At 46.9% G+C, this 15,492-nt stretch overlaps 1 protein-coding gene across 6 annotated transcripts in view; it reads left to right on the top strand.

Moving 5' to 3' along the window:
• SMARCE1 (SWI/SNF related BAF chromatin remodeling complex subunit E1) overlaps window positions 1-13,864 on the top strand; it is a 37,242-nt gene extending 23,378 nt beyond the window's left edge. For 5 of the 6 annotated variants that reach the window (XM_073572648.1, XM_073572644.1, XM_073572646.1 and 2 more), the window contains 5 exons: window positions 2,626-2,797; window positions 3,502-3,674; window positions 12,099-12,200; window positions 12,451-12,688; window positions 13,117-13,864. In XM_073572648.1, the coding sequence (XP_073428749.1) occupies window positions 2,626-2,797; window positions 3,502-3,674; window positions 12,099-12,200; window positions 12,451-12,688; window positions 13,117-13,352 (921 nt within the window). In that variant the 3' untranslated portion in view covers window positions 13,353-13,864. The remainder of the gene's footprint in view (window positions 1-2,625; window positions 2,798-3,501; window positions 3,675-12,098; window positions 12,201-12,450; window positions 12,689-13,116) is intronic. The other variant, XM_073572647.1, reaches the window with a different exon arrangement.
• Window positions 13,865-15,492: the final 1,628 nt, after the last annotated feature.

Here is a 15,492-nt window from a genome sequence, read left to right as displayed (position 1 = left end):
CACACGTGTGTGTGTAGGGCTGCCCCCCAGGCACCCGTGTGTGTAGGGCTGCCCCCCAGGCGCGTGTGTGTGTGTGTAGGGCTGCCCCCCAGGCGCCCGTGTGTGTGTGTAGGGCTGCCCCCCAGGCGCCCGTGTGTGTGTGTGTAGGGCTGCCCCCCAGGCGCCCGTGTGTGTGTGTGTAGGGCTGCCCCCCAGGCGCCCGTGTGTGTGTGTAAGGCTGCCCCCCAGGCGCCCGTGTGTGTGTGTAAGGCTGCCCCCCAGGCGCCCGTGTGTGTGTGTAAGGCTGCCCCCAGGCGCCCGTGTATGTGTGTGCGTGTAGGGCTGCCCCCAGGCGCACTTGTCTGTGTGTAGGGCATGCGCCCTTGTGTGTGTAGGGCATACCCCCAGGCGCCCGTGTGTGTAGGGCATACCCCCAGGCGCCCGTGTGTGTAGGGCATACCCCCAGGCGCCCGTGTGTGTGTGTGCGTGTAGGGCTGCCCCCAGGCGCACTTGTCTGTGTGTAGGGCTGCCCCCAGGCGCACTTGTCTGTGTGTAGGGCATGCGCCCTTGTGTGTGTAGGGCATACCCCCAGGCGCCCGTGTGTGTAGGGCATACCCCCAGGCGCCCGTGTGTGTAGGGCTACCCCCACGCGCCCGTGTGTGTGTGTGTGTGTAGGGCTACCCCCACGCGCCCGTGTGTGTGTGTGTAGGGCTGCCCCCAGGCGCCCGTGTGTGTGTGTAGGGCTGCCCCCAGGCGCTCGTGTGTGTGTGTGTAGGGATGCCCCCAGGGCGCTAGTGTGTGTGTGTAGGGCTGCCCCCAGGGCGCTCGTGTGTGTGTGTGTGTGTAGGGCTGCCCCCAGGCGCTCGTGTGTGTGTGTGTGTGTGTGTGGCTGCCCCCAGGCGCCCGTGTGTGTGTGTAGGGCTGCCCCCAGGCGCCCGTGTGTGTGTGTAGGGCTGCCCCCAGGCGCCCGTGTGTGTGTGTAGGGCTGCCCCCAGGCGCCCGTGTGTGTGTGTAGGGCTGCCCCCAGGCGCCCGTGTGTGTGTGTAGGGCTGTCCCCAGGCGCCCGCGTGTGTGTGTGTGTAGGGCTGCCCCCAGGCGCCCTTGTATGTGTGTGTAGGGCTGCCCCCAGGCGCCCTTGTATGTGTGTGTAGGGCTGCCCCCAGGCGCCCTTGTATGTGTGTGTAGGGCTGCCCCCAGGCGCCCTTGTATGTGTGTGTAGGGCTGCCCCCAGGCGCCCTTGTATGTGTGTGTAGGGCTGCCCCCAGGCGCCCGTGTGTGTGTGTGTAGGGCTGCCCCCAGGCGCCCGTGTGTGTGTAGGGTTGCCCCCAGGCGCCCGTGTTTGTGTAGGGCTGCCCCCAGGCGCCCTTGTGTGTGTCGGGCTGCTGTACAGATGTGCTGTGCCGTTTTGTGCATGACGCTTGTTCGTGATGTGGTCGCCATGTATAGCAAAAGTGATGACTTCACAAATACAATAATGTGCAAATAAACTAGTTTGGTGTGGTATACCAACAGTGACAAAAGGGTTATAGGTTTATTGAAGTGTCTGATGAACAGCACTCTTTCTCTACAAATCTGGACACACAGCTTGCTCTGGGGTCATTTCAGGGTAATGCACCCAATGACTAACCCCCTCCACTACTGCATATCCTAGTAACATGCCATACACTGACATATTGCAGTTTGTGAGAGGCTGCTGAGATATCGCCATATACAAATGTATATGTTGGCCAGTATTACTGTGCATTTTCTTTTTTTGCAGCAATTTTTAAAGATAAGTCCTTGGATTGGATAGAGCTTATGATAAAGGTGAAAGTATCATGTTTGTTACCTAAGAGCTTAGCGTTTTGACCTATATTTAGTCTGCGGGATCACTGGGTTTAGCAGCCACCTAGCCCCTGCATGTGGATGTGATTTGTCAGTGAAAAATAGACAGCAGGAGAATGCAACTTTTGTGACATCCATGTGTTTTTTTAATTTTTAACTAAATTAGTTGTGCAGATAATATTATAACAGCCTATTAAATCATAATGGAGTAAGTGTTCCTTACTATAGGGATCCCCTGAAGCCGAGGCTCCTAACTGTGGCTTGCGACTCCCCAGGAAAATTGCAGCAACATCTGTTTCTTTAACCAGTAGGGCCTGGATAGATGCAGGAAAGAGACATTTTATACTCTTGCATATGTGGGTGTCTTTCTTTCCTCAGACCGCAGAGTGTCTGTGCTCCTCACTTTTAGTTAGGCAGTCTTTGGATCTCAACATTGTCTCCGCTGTTCACTTGGGTGAAATTGCAGTGCAATTGCAACTGATGATCAGTCGCATTAAAGGGGTAAAACAAAAATGCCCGCACAGTCCATAGAGTTTTCTATCTAATCCCATGCAGCCTTTTAAAAACCTGAGTGTGATGTACGACGAAACAATGGCTTGTGATTAGCAGGAATATCGTGTCCGTGACAGGCCAGAAAATGGACTATGTTTTTCCAATTTGTGCAGAAGTCTAGTCCTAGAACGATCCAATTAAGTGTCCCTAGGAGAGTGAAGCACGGTGCAGTACAGCAAAGGTCGTTCTCTGCATAAATCTGTAGTGTACTTAATGGCTGTTTTGGTGCATGTGATTGTAATTGTGGTTTCTGCTGTGCTTTTTTTGCAGATTGAGTACAATGAATCCATGAAGACGTACCACAACTCGCCTGCTTATCTTGCGTACATCAATGCCAAAAGCAGAGCTGAAGCAGCCCTGGAGGAAGAAAGCCGCCAGCGCCAGTCTCGCATTGATAAGGGCGAGCCATACATGAGCATCCAGCCAGCCGAGGATCCTGACGGTAAGCGAATCTGACCAATGTTGCCGTTTGCTCTAGGTAGGGCATGTTCACATGTGGCCGAGACTGATGCATGTGTCTTAATGGGATTTGTAAAGGTCAGTGCACATGCTATAAAAACCTCATTCAGATGTAGCGATTTATAGGCCCAGAAATGTTCGGCATAGATCTGCCATGTGTAAAAATACTGTTTAGGGAGCTTTTATAATTACAATAATTTTTCTTTTAAAAAATGTACATGCTAAATGCTAATACTAGAAATAGGAGGTCAGAATCTTCTCTATTCACAGAATCTGCATCACTAAATTTGAGAAATTTTAGAGTGACAGCTAAGGGGCGTATAGAGAAGTACTGGTAATACTATGGATTGTAATCCGGCTCCCCCTAGTGCCTCATGGGAAAAAGGCAAGCAATAATATTTGACATTGCTTCACACAGCACTGTACCAGTAAAATCACTTACAATAGAGTCATGTCTTTCTAAATATTCTCAGTTTAGCCACATTGGGCACTTTTTATGCTAATACCCATTCAGGATTTTGGGAAGCAGGTTAATAGATGCGGTTCTGTTCGAATAATTATCGGAGTTGTTTTTAGTTGGCACAGTTTTGAAGCTTTTTGCCACACCTCAGGCACAACATGCGAGTGTAGTCTTAGAGCAGCTAAATAACGTTGACATAACCTGTTTACATTTTGTTTCTTTTTAAGACTATGATGACGGGTTTTCCATGAAGCATTCAGCAGCGGCACGTTTCCAGAGGAATCATCGCCTAATTAGTGAAATCTTGAGCGAGAGCGTAGTGCCCGATGTGAGATCTGTTGTCACCACAGCCAGGATGCAGGTCCTTAAAAGACAAGTCCAGTCCCTTATGGTTCATCAGGTTAGTACTGGGGTAAAACTCAGGTGCTGGCACATGTCTCTGCTTATTAAGACGATGGCGAGAGATCACAACCATGGCAGGGCTGTTTGCATATTAACCCCTTAATGACTGGAGCTTTTTTCATTTTTCGCTCCCCTTCTTTGCAGAGGCATAACTTTTTATTTTTCCGTCAATATGCCCGTGTGATGGCTTATTTTTTGGCGGGACAAGTTGTACTTTTGAACGACCATTGGTTTTACCATGTCGTGTACTCGTAAACGGGGAAAAAAAATTCCAAATGCGGTGAAATTGCAAAAAAAGTGCAATCCATTGATTTTTGTTTGGCTTTTTTGCTAGGTTCACTAAATGTTAAAACTGACCTGACATTATGATTCTTCATGTCATTGCGAGTTCATAAACACCAAACATGTCTATGTTCTCTTTTATCTAAGTGGTGAAAAAAAATTCCAAAGTTAAAAAAAAATAATGCACAATTTTCCGAGACCCGTAGCATCTCCATTTTTCGTGATCTGGGGTTGGGTGAGGGCTTATTTTTTGCTTGCCGAGCTGACGATTTTATTGATACCTCTTTTGTGCAGATACGTTCTTTTGATCGCCCGTTATTGCATTTTAATGCAATGTCGCGGCGACCAAAAAAACGTTATTCTTGTGTTTTTGACTTTTTTTTTTTTTCTCGCTACACCATTTAGCGATTAGGTTAATCTTTTTTTTTTTTTTTTTTTTTTTTTTTAATGATCGGGTGATTCTGAACGCAGTGATACCAAATATGTGTAGATTTAATTTTTTTTATTGTTTTATTTTGTTTGGGGCAAAAGGGGAGTGTTTTAAACTTTTTATTTTTATTTTTTTTTTTTAAACCCTTTTTTTTCTTTCACTTTTGGCATGCTTCAGTAGCCTCCATAGGAAGCTAGAGGCATGCCATACTTGATCGGCCCTGCTACATATAGGCCATTCTCAGAAATACAGCATTGCTATGAGCGCCGACCACAGGGTGGCGCTCATAAAAGTCTGCCGGCAACAACCATAGAGGTCTCTGAGACCTCTGGTTGTCATGGTAACGCGTCGCTGACCCCCAATCACGTGACGGGGGTTTGCGATGCACTCATTTCCGTCCAGGCGCCGGAAGTACTAATTAAATGCCCGCTGTCAGCGTTTGACAGCGGGGTTTAACTAGTTAATAGGCACGGGCGGATTGCGATTCCTCCCGCCCCTATTGTGGGCACATGTCATGTTTATAACAGCTGACGTCGCGGATTTGAGGTGGGCTCACCGCCGGAGCCCACCTCAAAGCAGGGGATACCGACCGCTGACGTACTATCCCGTCAGTGGTCAGTAAGGGGTTAATAAGTCCATGCTTGATTCCTTCACAGATTTACATCTTCCCCATATTTTCCTTACATATGACCGCATAGTATTCCTACTTATTGTCCTCTAGGATTCTATAGCATCCTTCAGTGTATTAATAAATGACCATATTGCTGCAGATTATTATATTTATGGAGGAAAACTGACTGTCAGTTTCCACATTAACACATAAGTGACCACCTGACGCTATCAGATTTATGCTGGTTTAACACGCATTAACGTGTGTATTGGGGCCTTATCACTGATCTGTTTTAGTTTAAAAATAAAAAAGTTTCCCTTGCCCTCAAAATTTCAAGAAAAAAATGCTAAGGCTCGTTCAGTATTATATATCCATATGCAAAACAGCATATGGAGCTGAGCAGTGCAGTCCTATGCAGTATTTCACATGAACAGTTTTACACACTAACCAATAGTCCACGTGTGTGTTAAAAAAAAAAAAAAAAAAAAAAAAAAAAGCACACATTTGTCTGATCCATGTTTCAGAACAGACTCTCTCACTAAATTAAAAAGGTGCATTAATCTGATGCCATCACACCTGTTATCTATAGATTTATTGCAGGTAATAATTAGGAAACTGTATATGGCCTTGAATAACTTCACTGGTTGATGTGCTAAAAGGATGTCATATAGATTTAAAAACCGGATCTACAGATGGTATACGGATTAAAAATTTCCATATGCTCTCTTGAATCTGGCCTATGTTACAAAATAAAAAACAAGTCACAAACCAGTTAGTTTAATTTTTTTTTTGCATTCTACAATGCTGACACATGTATGAAGATGGTTTCTTAGTTTCTCCTTTGCCCCATTGGGGGACACAGGACCATGGGTGTTATGCTGCTGCCACTAGGAGGACACTAAGCAAACACACAATGAAATTGACTCCTCCTCAGTATACGCCCTCTGCTGGCTCTATCCTGAACCAGTTCTTGCTTAGTGTCTGTAGGAGGCACTAGGGTCTGGCTTCAGACCCCGACGTTATTTTAATTTTTACCTTTTCACTTTTTTTCTACGGATTCAAGGGGCGATGGGGCCTTTCAAGGTCCCGAACTCCCAAAATCATCAACAGGCGGGCACGTGGAGTGTCGTCTCCCCGTATCCCCTCCTGCAGTCTTAACGCGGTCTGGGCTCTCTTCAGAGGCGACGGATCCCTTCAATGGGTCCGCTCTCCCCACATCCGCAACAGACGGGAACATGGGGTGTCGCCCCCAAGTTCCCTTTTCTGGAGCCAGTTTCTTCAGCCGGACACGCCAGCCTGCCTCACCAATCCCTGAAGAAAGATTACCTCAGGTAACATGTAGAGGCTCCATGCGGCATCCGTGCGGCCCCACTGCACCACCACTGCCTGAAAGTGGATGTTGACTGGTGGCTAACAAGACCTCTCCACCTCTCTGTCAAAGGGAGGGTGGATTGAGGAACGCCCATGCGGCACACAATCCCCATCTGGGCCTGCTGCTCCGTCCACCCGGCTCTCTGCTACGTCCCCTCTCAGCGGCGCCTGCTGTCTTCAGGGGGAGGATTGGGGCTCCCCCGATGGTACTGTCGTATGTTCGGGTCCCCGGGGCTGTGCGCACGGGGGGATGCTGCGCCGCCACACTGCTGCCGTCATTGCCATTCCTGTGGCCCCGCTGCGGCCTCAAAAAATTTAGCCCCCGGCTTCTAGCCAGGATAGGCCAATCTCCGCCCACCCGTCGGCTCCGCCCACTGTTTAGGCACCACTCACTGCGGCCACATCCTGTTGCTCTGTCCCTGACTTCGCACCCTTCTGCTGGCGCTTCTCGTTCCTCATGAGAAGCGCCATCTTGTTTCTAGAACCGTTCACTTCTGCTTCCTTCTGGTTCAGAAGTGTGATGATTGGGTGCTCACAAGGCTGTGTGACATGTGCGGCCTCAGGCTGCGTTCACACGTCGCGTTTTTTTCACGTTTTCGTGGCGGTTTTAAATGCGCGATTTTGCCGCAAAAACGTGAAAATAAGCATGCCATGCAATCCTATGGGATTCCGCAATGCTGTGCTAATGCTGCGTTTTTTTCCGCTGCGGAATCGCTTTGCGGTAAAAAACGCAGCATGCTCATTAATTTAGCGGAATGGCGGCGATTCCGCCCACTTAGGAATGCATTGTTCTGCTTACTTTCCGCATGTGGCTGTGCCCACCATGCGAAAAGTAAACAGAACATTTGCGGATGGTACCCACGGTCCGGAGGAGAGGAGACTGTCCTCCGGGCTGTGGGTACCATATCCCTGTAAAAAATAGAATTAAAATAACAAATATTGTTCTCACCTTCCGGTGTCCCGCGCAGTCTTCCCTCCTCTCTCCACGCTCCCGACATATTCCGGTCCCAGTAATCCTTTGCGAGAATGACCGCGATGACGTTGCGATCTCGCGTGAGCGTGACGTCTCGCGGTCATTCGCGCAAAGGATTACTGAGACCGGAAGATGCCGGGAGCGTGGAGAGAGACGGGAAGGCTGTGCGGGACGCCGGAAGGTTAGAATAACAATATTTTTATTTTTTATTTTTTACATCCTAGCTGTTACTACTGATGCTGCATAGGCAGCATCAGTAGTAAAAAGTTGGTCACGCTTGTCAAACACTGTGTTTGACGAGTGTGACCAACCTGTCAATCAGTTCTCCATGCGATACTCCAGATCGCTTGGAAAACGCTAGCATTCTGCACAGCCTACGGTAGCCTGGGCGAAGCCTCTGGCTAAGACCGGTCCAGACATTAACCTACCTCCCAAAGCGGTCAGTCTCGCCTACCACATTGCCCGAGCTGGGGACTACATTGTACATGCCTCCCTAGACGCAGCTAACTGCCGCACCTGCAAACGCCGTTACCATCAGGAGAGCCCTATGGCTCAGGGAGTGGCAAGCACACTCCGCTCCTAATAAATCTCTAACCTCCCTACCTTACCAGAGCGGGCGCTTGCTTGGGAATAAACTTGACCAATTTATTTCAGACCCTATTGGAGGAACAAGCAAATTCCTCCCTCAACTTAGGCTCACTCGCCTTTTTTTCGGAACCTACTCCAGGTTTGCTTCCGGCCTTTTCTGCGGTACCTTAAACTAGTCATCCGCATCTGCTTACTCTACCTCGGCCCATCTACTGCTCGGTGATAGAAAGTCACAATCTTCATTCAAGCTCGCTCATTCCTGGAGAAAATGACCCTTCCGGTCCGGACACAAGAGTAACTCTCCCCGCAAGTTTTCTGCTCACTCTCTCTCTCCGGTATCCGGAGAATACAGGACAAGGTAGGGAGTTGTCTGCTCTTCTTTCATCACAAGACGCATACCTTAAGTTCTGGCTGGTGGCCGGTCAAGGCCAGTGGGTCCCCTGGAAGTCGCTTTTTCCGAGGGCAGAGGCACATACAGTTCCATTTTAACAAGCCATATACGCTCCCCGCAACAATGGATTCATCGTCCCGTTCCTCACATGGTTCACGAACATTCTCCCTTCACGGCCTTGCCCTTCAGTCTCACTACTGCCCCAGCCCGTCCGCCTAGGTCAGGGCTGCTGTCATGTCCTTTTCTGCACTCTCGGGGCGTGTTATTTCTGACTTGCCTAGCTTAACCCCTTATCAAGGGATCGTCCCTGCAGGCCTCTGCGGAGAGTGTCAGTGTCTCACGGTAGTGTCTCTCTCTCTTGTCTGGGTTGGCTTGTTAGCCTAATCTCTCTATCTCTGTCTCTATCTCTCTCTTTTCTGTGTTGGCTTGTTAACCTAAACAAGTCCACTACAGCCTATCCCAGCTGATCTCCTTTTTGGAGATGATCATGGACACCTTCCCGAGAGTTGGTAATTCTCCCTCTAGAAAAGATCTCGACGCTGATCCAGGGAGCCCGGAAGGTTTCTCTTGCCGCCCACATTCCCTGCGGTTCAACATACAGGTCCTGGTAAATTTAAAAAAAAAAAAAAAGCATCGCTCGAGACAGTACCGTTTGAACAAACTCATCACCGTCCTCTACAGCAGACATTTGCTCTCCCCTTGGAACGTAAATCCATCCCCACTGGTCTGCTGGTTTCACCTGTCTCCCCAGTTCAGGCGTTTTTTTTCCCTCAGGTGGTGGACCTCAACGTCCTCACTGGGTCAAGGAATGTCTTTTCATTCGGTGCACTGACCAGTGGTGGCCACCGACACCAGTCTCCTAGGATGAGGTGCGATTTCCCGTCACCACACGACTCAGGGACTGGTTCATTCGAGCATCCAATCTCCCGATCAATATCCTCGAGATTCAGGCAATCTAGATGGCGTTTCATCTTTTCCATTGACTTTTCACTGTCCGCCCCATTCAGATGCCACGGCGGTAGTGTACATTAATTGGCAGGGGGCCACACAGAGCTGAAAAGCAATGCTCAAAATAGCACTCATTCTTCGGTGAGCTGAGACGCACCATTCAGCCATCTCGGCAGTTCACATCCCGGGGGAAGAGTATTGGATTATTGGATGACTGATCTTCTCAGCCATCTAGGTCGGACCTCGGGAGAGCAGTCCCTTCATCTGGAAGTTCTTTCCAGTAGATTTGTGAGCGCTAGGGTACTCAGAATGTGAATCTTATGGCTTCTAGCCTAAACGCCCAAGTTCCGGCAATAGTCTTTCGGTCCCGAGACCCATTAGCCAGCGGGTCGGATACTCTGGTGCTTCCGTGTCATCTGTTTCGTCTCCCTTACTTTTCCGCCGCTTCCGCTAACCCCAAAGGGTCAAGCGGAGGATATCTTGGTGATTCTCGTATCACCAGACTGGCCACCCCGAGCATGGTGCATGGAACTAGTGCAACTGATTGCCGACGTCCCCTACCGGTTACCGGTCTGCCCAGACCTCCTCCCCAAGGGCCCATTTACCGCCAGAACTCGACAGTGTTGACTTTAACGGCCTGGCGATTGAATCCTGGATTCTAGCTCAGGCCGGCTTTTTGCAACAAGTAGCGTCCACCATATTCAACACTCGGAAACCTACCTCCATGCGTATTTACCATCGTATTTGGAAGGCTTTTTTTCTCTTGGTGTAAAAAACCACGAATGTTCCCCACCTGTGTTTTCTGTTCTGTCTATTTTGGAGCTTTCGCCAAGCAGGATTGCATTCAAGCCTGGCACTGTTTTCGCTCAAATGCCAATTTCAGCCCTATCCGTCCTATTCCAGAGAAAAATAGATCCCAAATCTCAGGTTGAGATCTTCATACAGGGAGTGTCACACCTTGTTCCTCCCTACAACATGACTTTGGAGCTTTGAGATCTTAATCTGGTCTCAGGTGCCCTACATGAGACCCCTTCGTACTCCTGCAGGACGTATCACTCACCTTTTTTGGAAGGTTGTTTTTCTGGTAGTAGTAACATCCATCATGCAATCTTGTTATTTGCGGCTTTGTCTTGCAAACCTCCATTTCTGGTCTTTCATCAGAGCAAGGTAGTGTTAAGGAGTGGACGTCTCCGGCCTTCTTGCCTAAGGTCGTTTCTTTTCGTCTGAATGAGATCATAGTCTTGCCCTCATTCTGCCTAGCTCTGGTTCATCGCTCTGAAAAGGCTCTCCACACTTCGGATTTAGCGAGAGCACTCATGAAATACATTTCCAGAACAGCGTCTTTCCGCAGGTCGGATTCCCTCTTTGTACTTCCACAGCACCACAGAAAATGCCTACCTGCTTCTAAAGCTACAATAGCCAGATAGGTTCGCTCTGCAATTCAGGAAGCTTACCGTGGCAGAGGTCAGCCTTTCTCAGCAGGGCTCAGGGCAAACTTCACTCGGTTAGTGGGAACTTTTCTGGGCCATTCGGCTCCAGGCGTCGGTACAGCAAGTTTGCAAGGTTGCAACTTTGTCCTGCCTTCACACGTTAGTTACGCATTACAACATGCATTCTCCAGCCTCTTCAGATGCTGCCCTTGGCAAGGAAATTCTGCAATCGATAGTAGCGCATCTGTAGGCCAAATTAATCTTTGAGTACTTAAGGTTTCAGCTGTTGTGCTGTTTTCCCACCCAGGGACTGCTTTGGGACATCTCATGGTTCTTTGTCCCCCAATGAAGCGAAGGAGAAGCAGGGATTTTTGTGTGTACGCACCGTAAAATCCTTTCTCTCCGAACCAATCACTGGGGGACACAGCACCCACCCTGATTAGCCTGTTGGCTTGTGGTTGTCTTTAGCTCTTTGACATGTTGCATTTTTTATTTGCTATCCGTAAACTCCTACTGCTTTAGCACTGAACTGGTTCAGGATAGAGCCAGCAGAGGGTGTATACTGCGGATGGAGGAGTCAGTTTCTTTGTGTATTTGCTTAGTGTCCTCTGAGTGGCAGCAGCATAACACCCATGGTCCTGTGTCCCCCAATGATTGGCTCGGAGAAAAGGATTTTACGGTGAGTACACACATAAATCCTTGTTTTTATGCAGCTACTGCATAAAGTGCAGCTTTATTCTAGTGTTTGGGGCTGGACATGTCTGCATAGACACTAATAGTGCGTGCTGTAAATTTTCATAGGCGTAAAAAAAAATATAAAACCTGCTTCTAGAAATGCTTGTCACTATAAGTTGCAGCTTTCTTTCTGACTTTAAAGAGGTATCCCTTTCTCTGAATGGAAGCGTGAATAAACACGCTGAGCAGAAACTAACCTCACCCCAGTCCGCAGGTGTGGTGAATGGGTTTGTACTAACCCCTGGTTTACCCCTAATCGCACCACCGCGCCATGCACATCAGTATTGAGGCAGAGTACATTGTCTAGGCTATGGACACCTTTGGGAGCATATACTCAGCATGGATATTGCAGAGACAATTAGAAAATCAATGGTGAATAATTACTCCTTCAAAGCTATGCTAATAAGCACTAACACTTGACTTTCACAAAAGGAGCCCTCATAGAGAAAAAAAACATTCACTTATAATACAGCAATGCTAAAATGTCCGAAAAATAAAAGGATATGGCTATTGGTGATTTAAAAAAAAAAAAAGAAAAACTGTTGCAAAAATAGTGTGGGATGTTCTAGCGTGACAGGTCAAGTAATGTCTTCTGAGTCTGAAAGTTGTCTGGGGAGATTATTGTTGTCCATTGTGTCCTGATTTGTCTGTGTTTTCACATCAGCGCAAATTGGAGGCCGAGCTGTTACAAATTGAAGATCGTCACCAGGAAAAGAAGAGAAAGTTCTTGGAAAGTACCGATGCCTTCAACAATGAGCTTAAACGGGTAATTTTCAGTATTCTGCTTCCTGACTGCTGCCTGTACCATTCTCTATGCTCTTGTTAGAGATAGCGTTATCATACGCTGTCAGTCAAGCTGTTCCTTTATAGAAGCTGCTGGAAACAGTCGCCATGTACATTGTTTTGTGTAGTGGGACGTGTCCGGTGTGCAGGGTACATTGTCCTGTGTTGTGGGACGTGTCCGGTATGCAAGGGATTTTTTTTGCATGGTCTTCACCCTTGTTTGTTATTTACAGCTATGCAACCTGAAAGTGGAGGTTGATATGGATAAAATTGCAGCGGAAATTGCGCAGGCAGAAGAACAGGCTCGCAAGCGTCAGGAAGAACGAGAGAAAGAAGCGGCAGAACAAGCTGAGCGCAATCAAACTGCTGCAGCAGCAGCCGCTGCCGCGGCAGCCGCAGCAGCTGAGGAAGAGCAGGAGGCTGTGAAGACTGAAGAGAAGAATGGAGAAGAGGAGGTGGCGATGGAGACGCGTATGTATGGTTCTTATCGGTGATTTGCTTCGCAGTCAAAGGACTAATATTTTCATTTAGGTTTCAAAAGTAAAACCCTTACCTAACCAACCCCTAACCCACTGACTGTCATATCCTACTAGTATGCCTGTGCTTTAATTTTGATCTCTTTAATATTGCAAGCTGTTCGCTATGTGACCGCTCTGTTCTAATATATGCAGGCCTCATGCCGCCTTCTGGCTCCAGTTACTGCAAGTTTAAGATTAAGGAAGGTGGTTACTCCCATCTGCCTAGCTTCCTGGTAAATTGGGCACTTATTTTACTATGCAACAGCTTTGCTTGTGCCTCTGTTTCTTGTCACAGAAAATAGTTTACTTTCCACATAGCTAAAGGACAAATAGGCAGCTATCTGCCATTATATTCCTATATGAGTAGTGTATATGTTTCAGTTTCTCTTCCAGAGGACACCCCTTCTTTGCCACCAGCAGAGGAGACCAGCGAGAGCCAGCAAAATGGTGAGGAGGGAACATCTACCCCAGAAGATAAGGAAAGTGGGCAAGAAGCGGTGGATAGCACCCTGGACGAGGGAACAAGTGACAGCAACACTGGGTCTGAGAGCAACAGTGGAACGGTGGAGGAAACCACTACAGATCAAGCAGCAGAGGAAGCCGATCGGAAGGATTGATCTCAGTGTCATAAGGGTCGCCTGTGTAATAGTGTCACCTATGGGTCGAAGAAGGAAGGTCCTCTCAAATCATTCCTAAATTTTAATCCCACCATAATGTTTCTTCTTGACGGCTATCTCTGTGGGCTCTTGTCAGCACTGCCATGTCTGGCATGATGGTTGTTGGGCAACTGCACCATAGAATTATCGTCATGTAGCATTTTAGCTGACTGACAAGTATCTGGCTACAATGTACTGTAACCTGATAATGGAATTAAATTGTGTCGTCCCGATTGGGTGTAGACCGGCTTCATGCGGAGTCCGTAGTGCAGCAGTGTTCAAGTTCTGCATGGTTTTAATTCTTTACCCTGAATTCAATTTTAATCTGCCTACATCCCCACCCTTCTATGCTGCATCTTTGTAGCTAGTGTGCCCTAAACACAATTCTCAGCGCAGTTGTGTATGAAAATCTGATGTTTTTTTATCTTTTTTTAATCAAATACAAAGAAAATAAAGATGAATGAAACATTTTACGTTCATGATTGTTTTTGTACTGCTCCTTTCCAGATACGGCAAATTAATGTCAAGCGTGACTTTGTGAAAGAAGTTCATACATTTTGGTAATTTCTATAACAATTTTGTAAAACCATGCTACCCAAGAGTAAATAGCAGGGCCACTTAGGAAGGTGCTTTCTGCTTATGTGACTCCAGATATTATGCGGCCTTCAGGCCCCATGCCTGGAGTTGTAGATTCACAACACATGTAGAGTCTCAGCTTGCAGGCTACTGCCTTAGTTAGATCCTGTTCAGGTGCTAGGGGTGGTTAAGGTTCTGTGATTCACTATTATAAATCACAGCTGTAAGCAAGGACCACACTTCAAAACTCATACATAGTTACCGTACTTAGGTTGAAAAAGATCTAGGTCCATCAAGTTCAACCTTTCTTCAATTGTTTTTTTGTCACTAAATTAACTATCGCTTGCAAGGTTATGTGTATTGAGGAATCCATCCAACCCTTTTTTAAAAGCTGTTCTAGTGTCTCATTATTACCTCTTGTGTCGGCCATTCCACAGTCTGACTTCTCTAACTTTAACCCCTTCACCCCCAAGGGTGGTTTGCACGTTCATGACCGGGCCAATTTTTACAATTCTGACCACTGTACCTTTATGAGGTCATAACTCTGGAACGCTTCTATGGATCCCGGTGATTCTGACATTGTTTTCTCGTGACATATTGTACTTCATGTTAGTGGTAAAATTTCATTCAAATAACTTGCGTTTATTTGTGAAAAAAACGGAAATTTGGCAAAAATTTTGAAAATTTCGCAATTTTCCAACTTTGAATTTTTATGCCCTTAAATCACAGAGATATGGCACACAAAAAACTTGATAACTAACATTTCCCACATGTTTACTTTACATCAGCACAATTTTGGAACCAAAATTTTTTTTTATTAGGAAGTTATAAGGGTTAAAAGTTGACCAGCGATTTCTCATTTTTACAACACCATTTTATTTTTAGGACCACATCACATTTGAAGCCACTTTGAGGGGTCTATATGATAGAAAATACCCAAAAGTGACACCATTCTAAAAACTGCACCCCTTAAGGTGCTCAAAACCACATTCAAGAAGTTTATTAACCCTTTAGGTGCGTCACAGGAATTTTTTTTAATATTTAAAAAAAATGAACATCTAACTTTTTTTCACAAAAAAAATACTTCAGGTTCAATTTTTTTATTTTACCAAGGGTAACAGGAGAAATTGGACTGCAAAAGTTATTGTGCAATTTGTCCTGAGTACGCTGATACCTGATTTGTGGGGGGGAACGACTGTTTCGGCGCATGGCAGAGCTCAGAATGGAAGGAGCGCCGTTTGACTTTTTCAATGCAAAATTGGCTGGAATTCAGATTGGACGCCATGTCACGTTTGGAGAGTCCCTGATGTACCTAAACAGTGGAAACCCCCTACAAGTGACCCCATTTTGGAAACTAGACCCCCCAAGGAACTTATCTAGATATGTGGTGAGAACTTTGAACCCACAAGGGCTTTACAGAAGTTTATAACGTACAGCGGTACAATTAAAAAATCATATTTTTTCCACAAAAATGATCTTTTCACCCCAATTTTTATTTTCCGAAGGGTAACAGGACCCTAAAAGT

This window comes from Dendrobates tinctorius, unplaced genomic scaffold (assembly GCF_039654945.1).
Source record: "Dendrobates tinctorius isolate UK_male_01 unplaced genomic scaffold, ASM3965494v1 ptg000032l, whole genome shotgun sequence".
Classification (NCBI taxonomy): domain Eukaryota; kingdom Metazoa; phylum Chordata; class Amphibia; order Anura; family Dendrobatidae; genus Dendrobates; species Dendrobates tinctorius.
This window is presented reverse-complemented; position numbering and strand designations above follow the sequence as displayed.